Source organism: Manacus candei, unplaced genomic scaffold (assembly GCF_025592945.1).
Source record: "Manacus candei isolate 608988 ecotype Guabito, Panama unplaced genomic scaffold, ASM2559294v1 h1tg000028l, whole genome shotgun sequence".
NCBI lineage: Eukaryota > Metazoa > Chordata > Aves > Passeriformes > Pipridae > Manacus > Manacus candei.
The window spans coordinates 35,365,587-35,388,967 of NW_026138076.1; the positions used below are offsets into that span (position 1 = coordinate 35,365,587).

The 23,381-nt window shown below is 42.9% G+C and overlaps 1 protein-coding gene across 2 annotated transcripts in view; it reads left to right on the forward strand.

Annotated features, from left to right (window-relative positions):
* The window catches only part of UNC5C (unc-5 netrin receptor C), a 257,215-nt gene that overhangs the window by 190,459 nt on the left and 43,375 nt on the right, over positions 1-23,381 (forward strand). For both annotated transcript variants that reach the window (XM_051789747.1, XM_051789749.1), the window contains exons 4-7: positions 1,829-1,932; positions 14,378-14,558; positions 16,613-16,780; positions 17,979-18,143. In XM_051789747.1, the coding sequence (XP_051645707.1) occupies positions 1,829-1,932; positions 14,378-14,558; positions 16,613-16,780; positions 17,979-18,143 (618 nt within the window). The remainder of the gene's footprint in view (positions 1-1,828; positions 1,933-14,377; positions 14,559-16,612; positions 16,781-17,978; positions 18,144-23,381) is intronic.

The window sequence follows — 23,381 nt, forward strand, 5'->3', positions numbered from 1 at the left end:
CCTTCAGCAAGAACTGAGGTTAAAATGGTGGATTTTGTGGTGAGGTAGCTGTGACATTGGCACGTGCTTCCTTTTCACAGAGAGTAACTCCAAAACAAGCAGAGAGCTGGAGACAGTAATTTCTTGTATTGCCACAGCGGGATCTACCAAAGCTTATCTTTCAGTGCCTTTAGCTGTGGCCATAAATCTTGTCCTATCAGAGGGCCTCTCAGTATCCCTACCCTCTGTGCTAGAGGGATTAGGAATGTCAGTGGTGGGAAAGCAGTAAGGTGTGGGGTTGCTTCTCTCATGCCTGTGGTGCAGGGGAAGATGCCTCAGTTTCACTTGTGAAATGCTTGGGTTTAAAGATGTTAGAAGTTTACTACTATATCAGCTTAAGTTAAAATGATCATCTCCAGCTGTGACAGAGCTTTTCCATGGTACAATTAGATTGACATTTAATTCCAGATAGTTGAATAACCACATTTTCCCAATACAGGCTAAGTGTAGATATGCTACCCAGAGGTGAGTTTCAGAGGAGCTGATTTTGGTAGCAGCCACTCCATCCCCTTTTCTGTCTGTACATTTGCCTGCCCCGGGTTTTGCGTTTTGGTAGTGCTGATGCAGTTCCTTGTGGGGTCAGTTCTAAATTAGATCTTGGAGGTAATCTAGATGAAAAATAACTCTTTGGATGGTTTATTTGTTAGCCGGTTCAATTCAGTGATCTGTTTTCCAGTGCAGTCACAGGTTATGGCTTCAAAATATGAAATATTTGGCTTTTAAATTGTTCCCATATGACTGTGACTTGTTTCCAATATGACACAAGTATTTGTGCAGCCTCACTGTGAGCTGACGTAAGAAACTGGTCTGACTTCAGAACAAAAAGTAAAATAAAAATAACTGGTTTGCAAAGTTTTTGAAGTCAGGCCAGCTCTCTGATGTGACTTTGAACATGGCCTCGTCCATTTGCAGCAGGAACAAGGAGCAGAGGGAATATCCCCAGTATCTACTGGGGCTGAATGCTGAGTTCTCCAGAGCCCTGTCCTCCCTGGCACAGTACAGAGCGTGGCAGTGCATGGCAGAAACACGGAGACGGTGGTAATGAGGGAACTTCTGAAGTCCATTTTACCATCTGTGCGAAGTTATTACAGAAGAGTACAAGAAAGCCAGAGTTCACAGCTTTCCAGTATAATGAACTGGTCCTATCTCTGGAGAAATGCACCCTACTGCATTTCTATGGTGCTGTGGAGGGATCCAAGCATGGTTCAGCTCCACATTGCTATTTTTTTATTGTAATTAATATGATTGTTGTTATTATTACATTAATAATAATAATAATAATAACTTAGTGCTACAGGGATAATGATAAGGTGTAGACAAATTAGCTAAAGCTGTAAAGTTAAAGCTTATAGGCTAATAGTACATTAGATCACAGCATGAGCATTTTCATCTATGAATTTAAGGCAACTCAGTTTATATGCTTTAGTTTTACAGATTTATTTAATTTTCCATAACTTTCTTTAGTACTTCACTGGTGTAGTTTACCAAACATAAATTTTCTGAAGAAGGGACTTGTTGCACTTTTTGTTCTATGTCACCTTCCACAGTGAAGCCTTGGATCCTGACTGGATTCATATGCTGTACCATAATAATAAATCCACTATGAAATCTTTGCTTAATGTTGGAATGAAGCAAAAACATGACCCACCCTTTTTTAAGTGCTTTACTTTCCAGGGAGCAGAACTGCTGTTTTCATTGTCTCTTGCGTTCATTCAGTATGGCAATCAAATGTAATTTAAATTACCAGCTATTAGTACTATCAATACTTTTTTTCCTTCTCTCTCCCCAGATCTCCGGAAAACTTTTGAGCAGGAGCCATTGGGGAAAGAAGTGTCCCTGGAGCAAGAGGTCCTGCTCCAATGCCGTCCCCCTGAAGGCATCCCAGTAGCTGAGGTGAGCAGCAACAGCAGTGTCCTGGCACTTGCACATCCTAACTAAGGCCTGATCAGTGGCTAATCTACAGTGACAGAGCATGGCATGATGAATGGGTGGTAATGGAGAGCTGACTGACTGCTGCCTACAGACAAGATTGACTGGGAACTGATTAATGGCTTTGGGTTTTGGTACCTTGCTGGGCAGAGCTGCAGGGAGTTTGGTTTCAGTTTTTTTCTTCCCCTTGAAAAATCACAATTATATCTGGCATCTGAAGGACACTTAGCTGTTCCACTAGGTGGAACATATTAATACCAACCCACTCTCTTTCCTTTTCCTTTTAAAGAAGAAAACCATTTCACTTATTCTGAGAGGCACCTTGCAAGACTGATATAAAGATGTTTTAATTTTAAGTTTGCCAGATTATATTTCCCTCATGTTGGGCAGGCATAAGCCTGCCAACTTGGCACAAGAGGATGTACCATGGTCCAATACAGGCTCCCACGTGAAGCAGCATGAGGTTTGGGCAAGTAGGAGATGTGTTTGCCTAATAATCCATCTTCAGGAACTTATCTGGTCTTCCTACTGGCATTTAAGTAAACTCAGAGTGGGTATCCTGCCCTCCACCGCAGGAGGCAGCCGACCTTTCAGCAAAATCTGTGCCTGAGGACAGCAGCGAGCGTCCCCTTGAACAGCAGCTTCTCTAAGTGCGGTGGTGGCTCCAGCTTCAGACTCACAGCTCACAGAAAGGGGATTTCTGAGTCACAGGGGGGGCCTCTGAAATCCTGAATCCGCTGCGGCTGTTAAGAGAAAAATTGATTGCTAATGACGGTAATTCCCCTATCTGAATTCTCTTCGGTTTTCCTCTACCATGCACAGAAGAAACTGTTGCCAATTTGCATTAGGATAAGTCAGACTGTCATGGCTAAGTAGTAAAGTGGTTGTCATGCAGCACTGATGGCTGATTTCTCAGGAGATGAAGCTTAAACTGTTACCTCCCCATCTAACCCAAGTTTAGATTTAATTGGAATTGCAGACACTTGTCCACAAACATCAGAAAGAATAATTAGAAGATTTTTCCCATTTTCTTTTTCTCTAGGCTGTTTTCTTTCCCCTTTAAGACCTTCAAAACTGTAAGGAGTGTTTAGGTCTGTCAAGCCAGCTTACTGATAACCGTAGTATTAATCAGTTGGGTTTCCTCAGGAACTTAGCAGCAGGGTTTTATTTTCCTTTCTGATGCTTCTTTGCATCAAATCAACTTGTTGTTGTGCCATGACAGTTGTTTCTGCAATGGGATTTGTTGTTCAGGCAGTGCAGGGTTGTACTGGGGAACTTTATTACTTTTGCTAGAAAGAGAGATTAATGATGATGGGTAGTTTGTTTTTATGCAGTATTACAAGCACCTCTGAAATTTCAGCAGCCAGTCCAGTTGTTCCCTCGGAAGGGTCTGTTATACCCAGTCGTGTGGCTGGGACCCAAACAGCACAATTTTACATGGTTCATAGAAAATCATCTCTGAAAAAATCCTCTGTGAGCTGCTGTCATAACAGTTGTGCTTTTTCTTGCCTTCCAGTATCCTGCTCACTCTGTCAATAGCTCTTCAAGATGGTACATTGACTGGCTCTGAATCTTATTTGTACCATGGTCAGGGCAGACACCAATTAACACTTGGCAGACTCAGAAATCGTACTCCCCCCATCTGACATTCAAAAGAACTGTTCTCAGTGTTGGGTTTTTTCCTCTTCTGACTTTTGAAGTCAGAAGGAGATCAAACACCCAGATTGGACAGCCGCCTAATACAGCCTCTTTGTAGATTCTTTCCAACACTATTAAAAGAACAAAGACCTGAACACTAATGAATATGAATACCTTAATGTGACACTTTATTACAGCCACTTGCTGAAGCTGGTAAGATAAATTTAGAAAAGCAGAAAGATGAAAGATAACTTGGTAGTTTGGAGGATTACATGATTATTTTAATTTAAAGATGAATGAGTTCTTTGTTTAAGACTTCATTTATTTGTTTGGAGAAGTTTCTGATATGATGGTACAGGTAACTATAAGAAGGGACTTGGGAGAAGGCAGGCAGGAGTCTGAGGCTATTTTCCATCTTGTCAAAAGACTGCTTTGATTCCAAGTAGAGTAGATTAATGCAGCTGTGATTAGCTTTTCCAAATGCTTTGGTGACCACGTGCATCAAACTCTTCACATTCTGGGCACTGTGTTTTGTTTTAGGGGTTTTCACTTACTGGCTTCTGAAGTAGTCGCTGGATTTAACACCAAAACAGACGAAGAAAAGCTTACACTGTGAAACTGTATGAAATAGACCTTCAGTGTAATGCAGTGCAGTGCTGGAGTCCAAAGTACTAGCATCTTTCCCTTGCTTTTTCTCTTTTATTCGATTCTCCCCCTTTATTGTGGTTTGTTGGGGGTTTTTTCTGGTTTTTTTTTGTTTTGTTTGTTTGTTTGGGATTTTTTTCCCTGCTATTTCAAAGTGGTGGGAACAAGCATGGTCAGGGATAAATTCTGTGCTCTTTTCAGTATCTGGGGAATTCAGTCTTATAATTCCCAGCATATTTAATTAACCATGTCAAGCTCTTATGGATCAATGCTAGAGCAGATCATACTGTTAGTGCAAAACTGAACCACATAGCAGCATACAGCTTCTCGGAAGGGCAAGAAGGACGAAGACAGAGACGGGCAGGTAAAGATTTTAAGACAACACTTGCCTGTCCCACAGATCCACTAGTACATGACAAGCACTAGAGTAGTCTCCGGTTATGGACACTAGGAAAAGCAAAAAAAAAAGTCAAGATCCAAAAGGAAGTTGATGTGTTAAAATACAACCAGCCTCATGGCCAGAGATCAAATCAAAGTACATCTTGTTTGTTCCCCTGGGACAAAGTAAGGAATTGAGGTCTCTGGGAAAACCAGATCAGCTTCTCTGCGGTCGTATACCCCTGCCCACCAGCCCCAACCAGCATGGGTGCCAGCTGCACTGTGGCATGCCTCCCCACTCTCAGTTTTACAGCCAACATCAAGCCGAACTAGCCTAGAGGTTCTGAAATGCCTGGGTAAATGTTTTGGCTTTTCCAGTGCATGGCTCAGGAAAGCAGCAGAAGGATCAGCACAGGTGCTCTTGCACTGAGGTTACCACACATAGATGAGGGGTGAAGAGGCAAGTTCATGTATTCCTCGTGTGACAAAAAAAAAAAAAAAGTACGGATATAAAACCAAGCAGCGCCCTGCCCTAGCTCCATGCTTCTCTGCCTTCTGCTTTTCCTCAATGGAGAGAAATAGGATGAAGTGGTGAGATAAGTAGTCTGACCCATCAGCCTCATGCCCAGTGGAAATCAGACAGTTGCAGTTCCCTGGCAGCAACAGAAGCATCCATTTCAATTCCACTCTTTTCTGTGTGTGCATTTTTCAAACCTAACTGGAGAAGGCAGGAAGGATCCTAATCTGTGATGCTCCAACAGTAATGACAGAGTTATTAGAATTAACCCCTTAGCTCATTTAACTTGTTACTTGAAAGATGCCAGCATCATCTTGCACATGACAAAATATAGTTAGAGACACTAAGTCACATCAAATTAGCTCATTGGAATAGGTTATAGATCAAAAAGCAAATGAGATGTAAGATTGGTTAATATGCCGTAGAGCTGCTAGGCGAACTTTTGCATTGAAATGTGTGATTTGTGGGGCCTTTAGCAGGGGGATAATTGCTTCTTTAATTATAATTGAGGTGTTTCACAGAGTAGTTTAATTGCAGAACAGAGTGTAGCGCACAGTTTGGTGACCCGGTTGGGTTTAAAACTGGATATGATATTTATCCACATTCATGGCTTTAATTAGGAACTAGAGCAAGGGGGAAAACATCACTGAGTCAAGAGGCAGAAAAGGGTGTTTTGCCTAGTCAAGATGACCGTGACACAAACTTTATTCAGCTGCTCTTGCACAGGCGAAGCTGATGGAAGCTGGGGACTTCTCCAAATAGGCTGCATCAGGTGGCTGCTCCATCTAATTGATTATTAAGGTGGCTGCTGTTTGCTTTGTTTCATGAGAGCCACTTATGTTTTGCAGCAGTTATCCCTTACTTGGGAGTTCATGTATATGCATTTCCATGCAGGTGTGTATCACTGAGACAGTGTTTTACATTCACAGCAGGAAGGTGAGCTCTGAGAGAGACAAGTAGGGGAGTTTGTGGCCACAAAAGCTAATTACCTGAGAAGTGACACTGTTCTTTGCAGTGCCTTGCAGCATACAGCAGAACTGCCTTTGAGTGTCAGTGGGAGGAAGGGGGGGGGGAAGACAGGTTTGCATGCAGAAGGAGCACAGCCCAAAATGAATGAGGACTGCTCATCCGTTTTTCCATGGAGAGCCATTGGGTAGGGTCTGACAATGCAGGTCTGTCCTCAAAAACTCTAGGATAAAGCTCCCTGTAATTGTCAGTGCCTGGTCCCCTATAATTCTGTTCCTTTTTATATATATTTTATCCCCCAGTCTACTGGTGGTGGTCAGGACACTCTTTTGCAAAGCATGAGAGGTGGGTTAGAATCTCCTGCTTGAAGGATAGGTTGGCATTTGGGTTTTGTGGTTTCCTGGGACTACTAGCTTATTAGGTAGTCTTATTTTTACATTTCCTACCAATTCATTTCCACAGTGCAGCAACCCATGTCAAGGTGCACAAGTCTTCTTGTAGAACTGAGTTTTTTGAGACGTGAAGTTTCTATGGGATCTACCCCTATACTTTTCCTTTCTAGTGCAGTTCCATTGATGCCAATGTAAGTGAGGGCAGAGCGTGCTCAGAAGTGAATCAAGTTCATGTATGATTCTATTCAGGCAAGGATGATCTGTGGGACTGGAGAACAGTCAGATTTCTAGTTTGTCCAGGAAATATTACAATGGGAGATGTTCTACAAGAGCACTGACATACACTTGGCTAGCTTATCATGTTCTCTACAACTCACTTTTTGTGGCAATGACAGCTCTGGGATGCTGGATTGGCTAGCACAACCTACCTGTCCTTTTCAGAATGTACTCAGAAGGAGCAGTGTTTTATTTTTTTAGTTTTGGAAGATATGCAGTGTGGGACACAGCTTTTAGCTGCATTTTTTTATGCAGATAGATGAGCATATCTCCATACTTAGGGGAAATAGATGAGCATACCTCCCAATTCTCCCCTTAGAAAAGATAGCTCCTCATCCTGGAGATACTATTCTAATCATAATCTCATATGCCTATGAAATTAGTCCATCAGGTCTTACTTTGACACTGAGTGACTTGCTCACTATAGCTAACAGACCTCAGAGGGGCTGAAGTGTGAGAATTACCTCTGTCAGGGCTTTGCAGGGCCCCTGGTTCTTAACAGCACCCTCAGTCACCTGGTGATAGTGTCTGCCTTGGTCAGTTCTTCTGACAGTAACTTCTTCAAAAGCAGTGCTCACCTTAGGCATGAAGAATTATGATGCTCCCATGGTTTTGTGGAGATACTTCCAAAATATTGTCTGCAGAACATGTCAGCTGTCACTCAAGAATTGTTCGATCAGCTTTTCCTGGGTTTTGATCAGGATTTTCCATGTTCTTCTAGACCTGATGCTTTTCTTTTACTATAAAATGTAACCTGGACAAAATCCATTCTGGATTTACAGCTTACAGCCTTTTGAAACTGTAGGAGGAGCTGCCTGTATGATAACAGGCACTATGCAATTTTGAGGTTGAGTGGGAAAGGGGTGTCCTTGGGGACTTCAGCCACCCCCCAAATCCTGTTCCCTTATTGAATTTAATGATCCTGAAAAGCATATAGCTCTGTGCTGTGAAGAGTAAGATCCATCCATCTATCAATCCAATCAAAGGACTGCAGACGTCACTTTGGTAACTCATTTAAGGCTGCTTCCATACAGACCCCCTCAGTTGCTTCTGGGACTGGGGACTCCACATGCCCACATGATGCCAAAAGTGCCAGTCAATATATGAGCTATGGGACCTCCAGTTCAAGCCCTTTGTTCAGGTAGGAAAGGAAGCCCAGAAACTTCTGATGGCCACATAGCAGATGCTATGGTTTTCATTTAATAATGCCATGATCTATGTTTGTCCTGACCCCCCTTTCAGGGCTCAGTAAATAAATCCAAAACAGACTGAACCTGGGCACTAGCCACAGGTGAACTGAAAACAAATCGTTCCGGCCCCCGCACCCATCCGGGGCTCGGGAATCTCCCATGGCCCCAGCCCGGCCAAAATCCCCCAACCCCCCAGAAGAGCCTGCTATCCACCCTGGCCTTATCCTCCTCCCATCGTGTTACCACAGATCTTTACTTGCACTGCTCACCTGCAACATTCCATACAGGGCTGCCCCGTCCACCCTCCTGTTGGTCTGAGGACCCCCACGGGCCGCCCAACGCTCCTCTCTTCCCCCAAAACTTGGACTGGCAAACCTCTGTGTACTCCATAGTTCTTCCTCTCATTTCCTACGGGGGCGCAGTTCCCACAGGCAGCTGCGCGGCGCGCCCCCGTCGGCCGGCACGTAGTGGTCCCGTGTCTCCTAGAACGCTTCCATCAACGCTGTCTCCGTACAATCGTGCAGAGACATCCACTGGGCAGATTATGTGGCTAACACGTCAGTTCTGGAACAAGCAGCAATCACGAGTATCGAGGCCATGTTGCTGAGAACACAGCTTTGTTGGGCAGGGCACGTCTCCAGGACGAAGGACCACCGCCTCCCTAAGATCTTGCTTTATGGTGAACTTGCCACTGGCTGCTGCATGAGAGGAGCCTCGAAGAGGAGATACAAGGACTCCCTGAAACAACATCTCAGCCTTGGCCATATTGATCAACATAACTGGTCTACTCTGGCCTCCAATCGGGAGGCCTGGAGACACACCACCTATAACACTGCTGATGCTTTTGAAAAAGCACGCAGGATCACCCTTGAGGAGAAAAGACAACACAGAAAGAATCGTGCTTTGCAGAATATACCACCTAAGGAGTCTTTCTGCTGTGCCTTGTGCAGCCGGATGTGTCTATCTTGTATTGGCCTTTTTAGCCACCAGCACACTTGTAACAAACATGGGTAGAGCCCTCTCCAGATCTTCATTCGCGAAACCCAGCCATGATGATGATGATGATGACCTATGTTTGAATTTGAGGCTGTATGGAAGAAAGTTCTCCATCTGCTTCTGCCAGTCCACCTTGGCCTTTGAATTTTATTCTGTGAGGTTTCACTTCCCAGTTGTGCATAAAGAGAACTGTAATGGGGCCAGGGACATCCAGCAGCTATACATACACCCTATGTAGATTTTAGTACTCAAGCAGAAAGCTGCATATATGTGTGGTTAAGGAAGTGTTTCCACAGCAGGAACAACAATTCCCCTTATTGTCAGCAGAAGCACAATAGCAAAAACTTAACAAAACATCGTGGTGATTTGCATTTGCTGTCTCATTTTCAATGTGTGTTTTGTAGTCGCTCATAGCTGTAATTTCAGTCTCTTTGGAGATCACCTTTTTCTTTTTTTTTTTAATCTTAAGTCTCTTTTCAGTAAATAGTATATAGAGGACAGCATCCCCTTCAACAACCAGTTACTGGGGTGAAAGTATACATTTGAAACAAAATCCAAAAATCAAATAACATTCTTCAAATAGGCACTCAAGTCTCAAGGTATCTGGAATAGCTGCTGGTTCGATAGCCTGTATGAAAGCTGCTAAAGTTTTCTCGGTCTCACTTGAACATCTTGTACTGTGTCCAAATCAGTAGCTAGTTGCACAAATGCTTTATTCTTACTGGGATGAGTATGTGTGCCCTTACTACCAATATGGCTTGGGATTCGTGTCTGTTGTTACAATTCAGGTGAAGCAGGGGAGCTGTGATTTCCCTGTGGCTGTTGGAGGCTGTGTGAGCTCAGCAGGGACTGCTGCAAGGCAAGTGATGCCGCTGTGACCAGTTGGCACAGCTGCAGAGAACACCAACCGCAATGCCAATGTGGATGAGGGACCAGATGGAAAGCAATCCCGCTGCATCAACCAGGCATGGGGAAGGCAGGGGTACAATGTTCTCACTTCCCAGAATTACAAATTGCCTTTTATCAAGGCAAGTCTCTCCCAGCTGTTTGCATTGTTTCTTCTGGAGAATTGCACTGGAGCACTTTGTCTGTGTCTGGAGGATAAAAGACTTGTTGTTTTGGGCAGGTGGACCTTGCTCTGAAGATGATTCTAGGGCAGGTTGGTGCAGAGGAGATAATGAGCAACAAGGATCCAGAACTCATACCCTGCTGACTTTGCTCTTGAGATTGCGAGAGGTGCAAGGAATGACTTGTATGATACGGAGGGCAGGACCTAGATGAGCTCCTATTCCTTTTCCATCCTTGGATTTCTTTTGGAACAGATGTGCTTCTGTTCTACCAGTTTCTAAAACAGTCATACATAAACAAGTGTGCCAAGAGACTTAAGTGCCTAGTAATGCTAGTAACTTAGTATGGCTAAATTTGTGTCAGCAATTAGCCTCTGTAATAGGTTTTCCTGCATCTGTAATCGCTTGTGTGATTTATGTTCCCTGTGTTCATTTAGTCTGCACAGAAGCCTGTCCTGGCTCTGCAAGTCTTTATCTCTGTGTCTGCTGCCTTATTTTGTGCTGCTGCTGGAAACATCCTCTGGCAGCACAGGTTTGGCTGCAGCTCCCAGGTATAGCTGAGGTGGTGATCACAGGTTTTCTGTTCTTGCCGATGGTCTTGCTTTTCATGTTGGGTGGCATGTGGCAGCTTCCCTCTGTTAATTAGAACAAATGTGCCAATTATGTTAATGTATCTCCCGATACCAATCAGTGAATGATTAGAGACAACACATCTGTCTCTCACTAGGGAGCGGGATGACAGAAAGATGCTACAAGGTATGTTGCTGTAAATTACAGTCGCCTTGGACCATGCGCTTTCTCAGCCCATTGCAGGGATGGCTTAGTCTCTTGCAGGCTTGCTTGCCAGCCCATTAGCAGCATTGGATGTTCAGATCCAGCACAGCTGACAGGAGCTGTGTGCCTCACTGCTCTGCAAGTTGCTTCCAGAGTGCTAAGGAGCTCTGACCAAAAGGTAACTGGCTTCAGGTGTACTCCAGCTTCTCAGCATCTGCAGTTTCTATAAGTCAAGTTTTCATTCACTACTCTCGCACCTCAACTTTTGCTAGTCAGTTTGCAAACATATAACAAAAATACTTCTGCAAGTAGAAAACTAACAATAAGAAATGGGGAAATTGTTGTAATTGCAAATTGTTGTAATTTTCCATAGCTGTCATCTCCCAGGGGGTACACTTACTTCATCCTTTATGGCATAATTGTTGGCAATTAAATGATTTCTGTTATGATAAAGAAAAACTGATCCCATGCTTTTCCTACATATGCATGCACAGCCATCAGTACATTTATCAATAACAGTTGGAAGGACATGCTTGATTTAATTGAATATGTAGGACTAGATGCCTGTTCAAGAATTGTTATTATAGCCAGTAAATATACATCTTCAATATTAGGCAAAAGCAACCATCTACTCCAAAACATCTCTAGATATATGAAAAACGGAGGCACGAGGGTGTGATTTGGTATGACCTTGGAGGCTGGATTTTGTGCACTTTGAAATGTCCATGGACATCCTGCTGTCCCTCTGTCCATTTGCCTGCAGGGGTAGAGGTCTCTAGCACATAAGTGTCTGATGCCTCATCTGCCAGTCTCTATTATTCAGGCAGCAGAATTAAATTCAAGATAAGTTTCTGCATTGACTGAATTAACAGCCTACTTCAGTGAGGGGGCTGAGCCTTGGGGAATGACATGGCATCAAAAGAGATTGTTGCTTTTTAGCTTCTGTAATAACAGTTTGCATACTTGTCATTCATAAATCATGCTGTCTCATTCCTCTTTGTTCTCTTCTGTGTTCTGTATTTGACGCCTGATCTCTTCCTACTTTCGTGACAGAACAAACCTGCTCCCACCTATACTGGTTACCTCAAAAAAAAAAAAATAAATCAGAAGTTTGGAGGTACTGAGCACTGCAGTCACCTGCACCAGAGAAAATGAGGCTGATAATAATTGAAAATAAGTACCAACAACAGCCTCACTTATATGTTGTAGTGTATTGACTTAGATACCATTTCTACAAGGACTGAGGGAGAAAACACAACCACTGGAGGGATGTGCTCTTTTTTGTGTTGTTCTACTGATGGCTAAAATGTGTGTGAAAGGAGACTCCTGCTGTGTGTCAAATCATCCATCAGTTCCTCCCTTCTGATTTAACATTGGAGTTTGCAACATTAACAGACATCATAAAAACCTGGATGTCAGAAGACTGAATTAGATGTATTAGAGATATCTTGTGAAAGAGATGGGATTTAGACGTGCACACGCAGTTCTGATGTACTGGCAGAAGAAAGAGGCATCCTGTTGTTCTGCAAACTTTTATTGTTAGCAAATTCTGTAGAATTTTGAGACATTAGGTGAAAAGGATCTTTTTCCTAAGAGATTTGGTGTAGAGCCAGAGGCAATATACTGAATTATACAGAACTGCCTTTTTTTTTTTTGGCAACTTCTGTTTTCATATTATCTTTGGTGTTTTTGCAGGGATGATAGGGAATTTAATACTTACAGCTTTAATTTTGTCTAATCATTTGAGACCCAGACTGAATATGCATGTGTGTTTTCAGTGGAGAGAGAAAGTGTTGCAGAGTACTTGAAAAAGACAACCATGTGCTTGGGCATGGAGCCTTCAGGGTGCCAAAGGCTGCTGGAGTATGTGCTCTGATGGGCATACCAGAAACATTTTAGACTGAGCATTAGACTATGTAGGCTGTAGTCCTGTTCTTACTGATGTCCTGGTGTCTTCAATGTGCAGAGGATAGGAAGATGACAGGCAGATTTGAAGGTGGTACGTACATGGTTCTGGCAGTGCGTGTAGGATCTATTAGACCCCTGGCATAAGTCTGTACTCCATCCCAGAAATAATCAATGACATTAAAACCCAAAAAAGGTGTTTTATTTGTGTGAGAGGCGGCGGTTAAGTGACAGCCTCTGACTGGTGAAGATAAGCTCCTGGCTTGTTTTTCATTCTAGAATGCACGCGGACTTGACCTGCAGGTGAGGAAGGAGCTAAATATTGCCATTGACTAAATAGGAATCTGTCTGTCTTGATTATACCTGATACTCATTAGGATTCAAGGAAGGAGGAAGAACAATTTTAGTTATCCTGTCGAGGAAAAACAGACTATTGACTGAGAGCTTATATCTTCCATGGTGAAACAGGATTGTGGTAGTGACAGAAATACAGCCTCCAAAGTTTTATATCTTTTTTTTCTTTTCCTGTTCCTCACAGACACGTGTATCCATTTCCATGGCCCTTTTTACACCACCAACTTTAAGCAACACAGTATTGATAGTTGACTGCCACGTGCTGCAGGGATGTGCTGTGGGAAAGGGGGGGTTAAATCAAGCCTTCACTGAAGCAATGGCTTTACGTTCACTAAGGTGTACACCTTTGGAAGCAGCTCACACCTGATATACCTCCACCCAAACTGGGGTAGGGGAGCTGGAGCTACTTAAGCCAGGGCTAAAGAGGGGGACTGGGTGGTGGGGACCTATAATCCAAGCTCACATCTGCCAGCACTGGTCTTACAGCATTGGACTGGCTTTGTCCAGGCATGAATTGAGCCTTCTGTCTTGAGCACCAGGAGAGGTCATTCGTTTTCTCACCATGGATTGAGGCAGTCTGTACAGCTGTCTCAGGTGGGGAGCAGGTTCTTGGTTGCTTTTGGGGTACATCAATGCTTGGGTAGTTCCTCAAATGTCTTTAGAAAAGTGGGGTTTGTGAAACCAGGTCTTGGCAGCTAGCACCTCACAAGTCTGGCAGGCTGATTGTGTTTATGTTTTTCCTCATTTAATTAAGTCCTGGACTCAGGCTGAAGTGATCCAGTGACATAAAGACCCAGCTTTGATCCATCCAGGGCCCAGTCCTGTCTTGTCCTTCAGAGCATACAGTTGAAATGAAAACAAGCTACTGGATTTGCAGCCAAATTATATTAAGAGCAGCTCACTGCCCTCAGCTGGGATATAACAGGGTGGGCTTTTTTAGGAAGGCAATAAAGAGAACATTACCTAGATTAAAAATCATATGTGGGCTTTTTTTGTTGCTTTTGTTTGTTTGTTTTGTTTTGTGTTTTGTGTTTTGGTTTTTGGTTTTATGTAGACAAGGAAATTATGCTTTATTAAAATAAAATGTAGCTTATATAAGTATAAAGGAAATATAAGCACTGATGTCCTTGTGATTTCTTGGTAACTGTCTCTGTTTTGTTTAATTCTAATTGCAGCAAGACAATAACACGTATGTACATGTGAGTGCATGTGTACTTAAAAGCAATATAATCATAGATACTGTGTCTGTCCAATGGTGGTGTGACTTGGTGCTGACTCACTACCTCCCCTCTGGCTCTTTGAAACCCCAAGGTGGAGTGGCTGAAGAATGAAGAGGTTATTGATCCCGTGGAAGACCGAAATTTTTACATCACGATTGATCACAACTTGATCATCAAGCAAGCCCGGCTTTCTGACACAGCCAATTACACCTGTGTTGCAAAAAACATAGTGGCCAAAAGGAAAAGCACCACAGCGACTGTGATTGTCTATGGTAAGTGGTGCCTTGTCCCATTGCAAATGGATGGATGCACACTCAAAGCGAGAGGGGCGGGAGGAGGATGCAAAATGCGTGTGTGCAACTCTGATTGTGGCCAGTCTGGGCTGCCTGTGCTGCCTGTTGACTTGCAGGCATGTACAGGGACTGCAGTCAGGGTTCATTACCGAAAATATCAGAAGTACGGGTCTGATGGCTTGGCTTATTGGTGACAGGAGGAACAAGCACCTACACACACAGCCAGCTACCTCATGAAGAGCAGGCGTTTTTTCCCCTTGCTGTAACATGCTGGCTGGATACAGCAAGGAGCCACGAGGGCACATTCTCCAACAGGAGTGTCCAAGGCATTGCTTACTACCACCACAGTTCACATTCTTAGTGGTACTTTTCAGAAATAAGAGTGAAACTGATGGGAAGTTCATCCTCCCAGCTACTGGTAAGAGTGTCAGAGCTCATCACAACCCTCCATCTTCTTATATTTATTTAAATAAGCTTAATTTTGTTGTCTACTGCCAAAACATACCCTGACATCAGGGGCAAAGTAACAAAGCATTCTGGGACTGCAGTTCAGAGGCACACAGCCTAGCTTAAAAATAAACATCAGGGGAATACAAAGCATGGGAAAGCATCTACAGTGTCTGCATGTGTCTGCATCCACAGTCCTGATATAACTGAGGCTGGTCATGCTTTGGCTGTGGAGAGGCCAGATGAGATGCCCTTCTAGGGTCTCTTCCAGCCTGTGTTGCGCTGCAGCTCTGCCCCACCAGGTTGAGCCTTTGCCCCTGCAGAGTTACTGCCCCAAATGCATCCCAGGTGGGGGTATCCACCAGAACAAAACCTGCTCTGATGATGTGCCAGCTGACTGAACTGGTGTTCCTTACAATCAGCTTAATTATAGGATAGACAAGTAGGAAAAAATCCCTATGATTATCCCTAATATTCATTTCATATTCAGGGTAGCAGTTAGATTTAATTGTGAGCAGTTGCTTCCCCGAAGTTACAATGAAGGCCTTTTAGTTCAGTTTTTATAGAAAACTGACTGAATTGAGTTGATTAGCAGTGGTTGTGATATTGAGGAATGGACCATGCAAGAGCTCTGTGTTTTGTAGCTGTGATGAATGCAGAAACATAAAGATGTAGGCAACTCCTCCTCATACATATACAGAATTTTTTTTCAACAGTGCATTCAAGAGACATGTGTAGGGGAGTAACATTTTTATGGGTTTTGCTACCAGAACTGCTTAAGGGTTGTATCATATCACAAACATTTGGGTTTAGAGAATCTGAGCAGTTAGTATGTTACCCATACACTGGCAGTGACATTCTTATGTAGAGCAGCATAGCTCCTTCTTCATCTATCCCTCTATCCCAGAAAATGAGGTGGGTGAAAAGGAGAGTCAGCATAAATATCTTTCCAGAGATAAATATCTTCCCAAAGTCAATTAAAAAAAATGTATTTAGTGTTAGTTCACTCTGAACAGCTTAAATATCTGTTAGGGAAGTGCTGAGACATTCATATGCACCAGCTAGGTCCACAGAGGGATGAGTGAAGTTGTCCTGACATCCTGAAATCACCGTCTTCAAAGAAAGGAAGAGAAAATTATCAATATCTAATCAAAGCATGAGGGTGTCTCAGCATACATAGGTGATAGGTTTATCTGAGCATGAACAGGAGTGCACGTTGTCTCCCTTTGGAAAGTGCTGCAGCTTTCAGACCGTAGGCTTCTGGCTGTTAGAGCTGTGTGCGCTCTCTGAATCTGCAGGGATTTTGATCATACATACTCCATCAGGAGCTTAAGGCTGGGTCAGGTCAGTTTTCAGAGTAAGGTTGGTCACCTACCAGCCCTAATTGTCATCAAATGGTGCTTTTCATTTGGCATCAGCATTTCTTCAAATTTTTACAGTGACTTCTGGCATACATTTGGCATGTTGGAGACGTGGGTTTTGTCTGTTCAGCGTTGCTTCTCCTGCTGTTCCCAGCCATCACTTTGGGCTTTGGGCTGACCAAACTGGCCTGATTATGGGATCATACTCTCCCTCTTGCTTTTCAGTGAACGGAGGCTGGTCTACCTGGACTGAGTGGTCAGTGTGTAACAGCCGATGCGGGAGAGGCTTCCAGAAGCGCACGAGGACCTGCACCAACCCTGCCCCACTCAACGGTGGTGCCTTCTGCGAGGGCCAGAGCATTCAGAAAATAGCTTGCACCACTCTGTGTCCAGGTTCAGTATCAACAGCACACAGCCCCAGATAAATTGTTTGTCTGTCATCAGTCATTTCAGGAGAATACTATTGAGTTACAAAAGCCTGCCTCTCATTATTAATAAATCCAACATTTCAGGGGATGAATATGAAATTGTATTAAATAAATAGATAAAATAGTGGCACATCATATCAAGCAGCGTGGGCTTCAGCCCTACTTTTGCATGCTGCTTACACTGGTGTCTCAGCCCTCATAATTCAGGGGATTTGGGGAACATTCAGAGTTTCCAGTTGTAGGAGATAATGGTTGAAAGCTCTGGAAAAGGATTGGAATTTGAATATAGAAAGGAACTGCGATGTAAATATATTTGCAATGTCTGTTCAGTCCAGCTGTCTCAGCAACTGAAGCATCTGGGATGTGGATGTTAAATTTGAGGCACATGTTCACCTGACTTCAAATACAAAGACATTTATTCTGGAAAGAGATGTGTATCCATACCTTTAAAAGGTATTTAAATGTAAACTGCTGAAAAATACAAAATTGCTTCAGGACACACCAGGTAGTTGGTACTTATCTGTGACAAAGTTCTGCCCCTACTGTCCAGTGCTTTCCTCCTTCTACAGACCTACTCAAATCAATGTCAGTAAGGTCATCTTGAGCTTGTTAAGTTTGGCCATCCAGCTCTGTCACAAGAACAGTTTCATATTTTGTTCTTCACCTGTTCGATTTAGTGCTTTTGAAAGTCATTTGCAGGATGTTGAAAGGCACTAAACACATTCTTGATTCTGCTCATGTGAAATAGTTTGGTACCTCTAGATAGTTCTTTTAATAGGGAGTATTTAACATTAAATATCTTCCTACTAAAGAAGAATTTTTGGACCAGTTTAATCTCTGTGTTAAAAAATGCCAAAAATTAAAATAAAATCACAGATTCCTGAGTTGTTGCTTGTACACTTTGAACACAGATAAACTAGATAGAAGTTTATATAAAGGGGAAGAAAGACCAGAAATGGGGTCAGGGCAGAGAGAAAGGAGAGGTGGGGGTGAATGTGTATTTACATGACAGAAGTAGAACTTAGAGAAGAGCAGGCTGATGATCCCTCTGCCTTGCCAGAGATGGCCAGGAGTTGCAGACCGGCTTGTGCCAATGTGTGCATTGCTTTTGCTTGGTCTCACTTCTGTGTACACCCTAACAAGTTGTTCTTTCCTTGTGTCAGTGGATGGCAAGTGGACATCCTGGAGCAAGTGGTCCACCTGTGGCACGGAGTGTACTCACTGGCGCCGGAGGGAGTGCACGGCCCCAGCGCCGAAGAACGGGGGGAAGGACTGTGAGGGGCTGGTGCTGCAGTCCAAGAACTGCACTGACGGGCTCTGCATGCAGGGTAAGTGCCACTGTGACCTCTCTGGGGTCTGGGATATATATGGCCACAGCGAAACCAGAAATAGCTGCAGAACAGCATCAATGACCTAAAGTCACAGAATCATTTGTAAAAGAAATTAGTTAATCCGGTTCTCACCAGTGTGGGCAACCCACTCTTTTTGCCTGAAGATGAATGTAATGCTGTCTGAGGTATACGAAGTTGAACAGTGAAGAATTAGGAAGAGTCATAACAGAGCCTTCTCCCCCCTGGTCTCCCCACCAAACAGTCTTCCTCTCTATACAGGTGCAGCATCTGTCCAGAGAAGTTTGGCAGTGACTCTTACAGCAATGTAAATGGAAAAAAAAAGAGCATTTAGGGCAAAGTCAGCATTTTTAAAGAGTAAACTTGGCCAAGCAGATCAGCTTGTGGCTTCTTAATATCAGGAATGGTGGGTGCACGTGTTTCTACATATAATAGTTATGTGCTTTTTTTGGATTTCAAGTGCCCTGTGGTAGAAGGAGGTAGGCTGTATCTAGGCACTGCCAGTGCAAACTTCATGTATAGTCATCATCATGGTGCAGCCTCGTTAAGATCAGCTCTAGCACCAAAATGTAGTCTGCCTGCATCTGTTTATGCCATGGTCCTGCCTTTTTGACTAATAGGAGAGAGAAGTAAAAAAACAGTAGGTTTTAAGTGTGATTCTGACATGTACTGATGAACAGTTAATCTGCTCTGCATCCCATCCCTTCTCAAAAAAGGGGTCTTCTTTGGGCTGTTGGTGCATCAAGACTCCCTTTCACATTTCATTAGCACAATAACCTGAGTCAAAATCATCACATACATGTCTCTCCTGTTCCTTCATCCCATCTCACTACAGTACTTCTCTGTCAAGCTTCAGCTCTCTGTTATCCAAAGAGTTGTGGCTGTAACTATTCGATATCTATGTGTCCGGATCATAAAATGCTTTGGGTTCTCTCATAAAAAAGGGGTTAAGAATTTTTATTCTCTGAGGCAGGTTACTTTTGACTGAAATAGTCACAATGACAGAAAAGTGACACTACTAGCTAATACATAGGTCTACCCCTTGAATAATTACTATATAAGATGGCTACTATGCTGGCAGTGATCTCTGAGCTACCCTATGGCACAGCATAGCCACTTGCTCTGGAGTTTCCCAGAGTTACAAATAGCTTCCTCAGTGTGGCTCATACAAATACTTCCATCATGTTAAAAACTATTAGTCAGTGTCAGCAGCCTATGAAGCTGTAATGCCTCAAAAAATCTCTTTTTATGGGGAAAATGGAAAGGTGAAATTTAGAGCTCCTCTCTTTTTCATTTCTAAAGATAGAAAAAAAAAATAAAAATCCATCCATGTCTTACTATATAACACTTTTATTGTGAGGAAGCTAGCATACCCCTAGCTCCAGCACTGTTAATAAGTCATTATGAAAAATTAGGAAGAAAAGATACATTTCCCTATACAGAAGAGCTCTTCACTATCAGGTTATATTGAGACAGGTGTATGTCATCTTTGTGTGTGTGCATAAAGAGAGCCATTTAAGCAGAAGTCTTGTGGAAAAGTAGATATAATAGTACAGCAGAATAAAAGCCCTGTAGGGATCTCGTTTATCTGTTGATGGTATATTGCATTTTATTTGTGAAAGTGGATGCTGAGTATAAAGCAGAGGTCTTCAGCAGGAGAGAGGGTGAAACTGTTGTGAATCCTATTCTGCTTCATATATATGTATATAAAAAATGATAATGAAAAATATGCAGTCATATAATGACCTGCTTAGCTCCAGGGGCTGTGGTAATCCTTCAGTGTTGGAATTTAATGGCAGTGTTTTAATGGTGTCTTTATACTCGCAGGGTTTCATATACCTGTAAAACTTGCAGTCCTGCTCCCCGATCCATCACTGCTGAGAAGATTGATTTGCCGTACTTGGTGGCAATGTGCCTGCTGCTCTCTCTCTCTCCCCCCACCCTTTTTCTTTATTTCTCCTTCTCAGTTTATGCACAATCAATCTGAATACTTACATTTTTGCCCATGTGGATTTAGGTTCATAGAAAGTCTGCCTGCTGAGCCAGGAAGACACACAGGACTCCTTTCATTCCTAAAACAACATGCCTCTTTCCATATTATTTGAGGCTTTTGGGGACTGGCCAGGAACTGACATTTCTCCTAGGCTGGGAACCTGTGGATCCACAGCAGACTTTTCCAATGCCTTCATGCCACTGGGTCTGACATGGCACATGTGGCATGGAGGAAGCTACAGCCACCTTTTTTTCTGTGGCCATAGCCCTCAGGGAGATGTGTTGGCCAGCTGCTTACCTGCCCCATAGTCAAATCCTGCTCCTAGATGCCCTGGTGCTGCCTCCTGACTGTCAGTCTTTAGTGAGAGCTTGAAGGTTGACACGGGGGGTGTAGTTGGGGTCAAAGAATTAGTAGACAGACCCTCTTACAAGGAGTCAGTAGCCTGTTGCTTTGACAAAAACTCACTTGTAAATATATACCTTTATATAGCTGCATGTAAAAGATATGCTGGAAAATGCTGGTTTGAATGAGTCTAATTTACAAACCCTTTCTCTTCCAGTCTGTTATTCACTTCAGTAGCATCAGCTGGATAGATCAATAAGCTCTTTCATCAGACTACTCCTGCTCCAGTAAAGAGCAGAAGTCTGCATGACTATTGATTTCTGTGGGGATAAAAACTGTGGAGCTTTCTCCATCCCTTGTAATTATAGTATTTTACACCCAAAGCTGTAGTTTGTGCTTACCACTAACTGTGGCATTTCTCATGCAACTCGGCTGTCACATTTATTCAGACTAATGATCTTGCTAGTATACACATACACTCCCTTATCCGGTAGTTAGTATTTTTCTGTTAACATGAAGAGACGAATAGTCGTTAAACTAGAGAGCCTGCAGAGACACAGCAGGCTGAATTGAAAAGGAAAAGCAGATGTAGTGAAAATTTAGGGTGGTCATTGCTATTTTAAGTTTCCAAATACACAATATTGCCTAGCAGGTCCATTATAACAATTCCATAATTCCCATAATAGCATTAATATGATCTTCTGGAACAAAATATGCTGTAGGTGTAAGAAGAATTGGCTGGTTACCACCCACAGTAGTTGCATTATTGCCTCCATAGTTGCATTATTTCCCATTTGATGTACGAGTTCAGTGCAAGGAGCAACACTTTTAAAGGCATGCACTGCATCTCACAGGGGATTGCTATAAACTGAAGCACTGCAATTAGCCTTTCACTCATCCTACCTAATGACTTTGGTGGGTGTTCTGTGTAAAGAATAAGAAAGCAAAGCGTTCCCCTGCTGGCTCAAACTTCAGCACAATTAGTTCCCTTCGCTAGGTCACAAATATTTTTAAAGCAACATACAAGTGGAAGTGTTTGGCTGGACTCAGTCTGGAATGACTGCTAGATCATTTGTGTGGTACAAAGCAGATGCTACAAGTCCCTGGCAGGCCAAGTTCTGCTTTGCATTATGTGTAAAATGCTACTGGTAGTCAGGAAGAGGTGAACCCTATGAGAAGACTTAGCTGTACTGCGTGGTTATGTTGAAGGCTTGTTACCTGAGTTATGACATGCAGCTGTCATGCTCAGAGTTTGTCACCTATATCCTCTCTGTTGAGGATCTGAAGTGACAGTGTTCAGATCTATATTGTCCCTGTCCTGAATGAATAAGTACAGCAAGTCCGTAGGTGTGAGGTTGGTGCCTATTGGGCTTTTGGGCTTTTCTGAAATTGTGCGTGGAATGTGTAGGGTTGGCACTAGCACAGTCAGGAAGATAACCAGTGCCCCTTTTTCAGCTCACTCTTGGCTTTAGTCGACCACTGTGGCTTTTCATAAAAGGCTGGCTAAGTTGTGCTTTCAGTTTTTTCCAAAACAGAGGGCTAGCTGTCTTATAGCAACAAGCAAGATAATAGTGAAGCACATATTGTTCCTTCAGGGCTATGGATTATAAAGTTACGTCAATAGTATTGTTTCTTTGTGTAGTAAAATAGTTTATTTTATAGTGTCATAATATGGAATAAAGATCCATCATTGAATAGGGCCAGAAAGAGACTCCCACTTGTGAATCATTGCCGAGTGTCAATGTGGACTTTTCCTTTGTTGCTTGAGCATGAAAAGACTGAGATGTGCTATTGTCATTTATAGAATGGAAGAAAAGATTCAAAACATCTTCATCTGTTGTTAATCTGGACTAACACTTGAATCACTTTGGTGATCACTTTCTCTCCCTGCATGTAGCTTAACTGCTTGGAAACTCAAATAGCGGATGTGCCGCTTGAGAAAAAGTTGCCTATACCATGGTGAAGATGTTATTATCAGCCTAATAATTCCATTCCTTTTAAAAAAAGGCTTCCTTCTAGTCAAGAGTGAATTGATGTGAAATGGTGATGGCAAATCTGTATTTGCTGAGCACTCTGAAATCCTTGTCTGAAAGGCAGTATGAAGTTCATAAGGTTCCCTCTTGCAGTGATAGTGCAGAGTGAAAAAGATGCAGTTTATCCTGCTCTTGTGTGAAATGACTAAATGCTGCCCTTTTCCAGTCTCATCTCTGTTTATACACAGATCTTGAGTGGAAGGCAAGGTTATCCTGATACTACCATCTCTTTCTTCCCAAAACATAAATATTCTGCACATGCCTTGCTTGTTTAATGTAACATGTCAGAACCTCTGATGGAATAAGTATTTGTTTCCCTTTTTGGCTTGATTTGAAAGCAGGCATTCAGGGAAGAATTACAGGGCAGAGCAGCTTGATCAGGACCACAGGTCCACCAGAGCAGATTAGTATGCAAAGAGCAGGGGGATGTTTTCCAGACTCCAGAAGGCAAGCAGAACTCTCCCAAGGGAGACTGCAACAGAAGCCCATGTGTGCAGAGGAATGAAATAAAACCTTTTATTGAGAGCATGTTGGTCAAGAGAGAACTTCTAATACGTTCAGTCTGTCAGCATAATGATGTAGCCACCTGCCTGTTTTGCCCTTGCAGGGGCTGCTCATTCATTTGAAGAAGGCATCTCATTTGTTCCTAGAAGAAGTTTTCTGTAATATTGTTGCTTGATATGAGTAAAGAGATGTGTTATTCTGTTTTCAACCCAACTACTATGTAATGGTGTAGCAGCCAAGGGAATTTATGCACACATCTCAGAGTCATGACTCATCTCTTATTATAGCAACATGAGAAATCCCCAGTTGAGAAGCATCCACGCTCCAGTGGCCCCTCTGCAACTG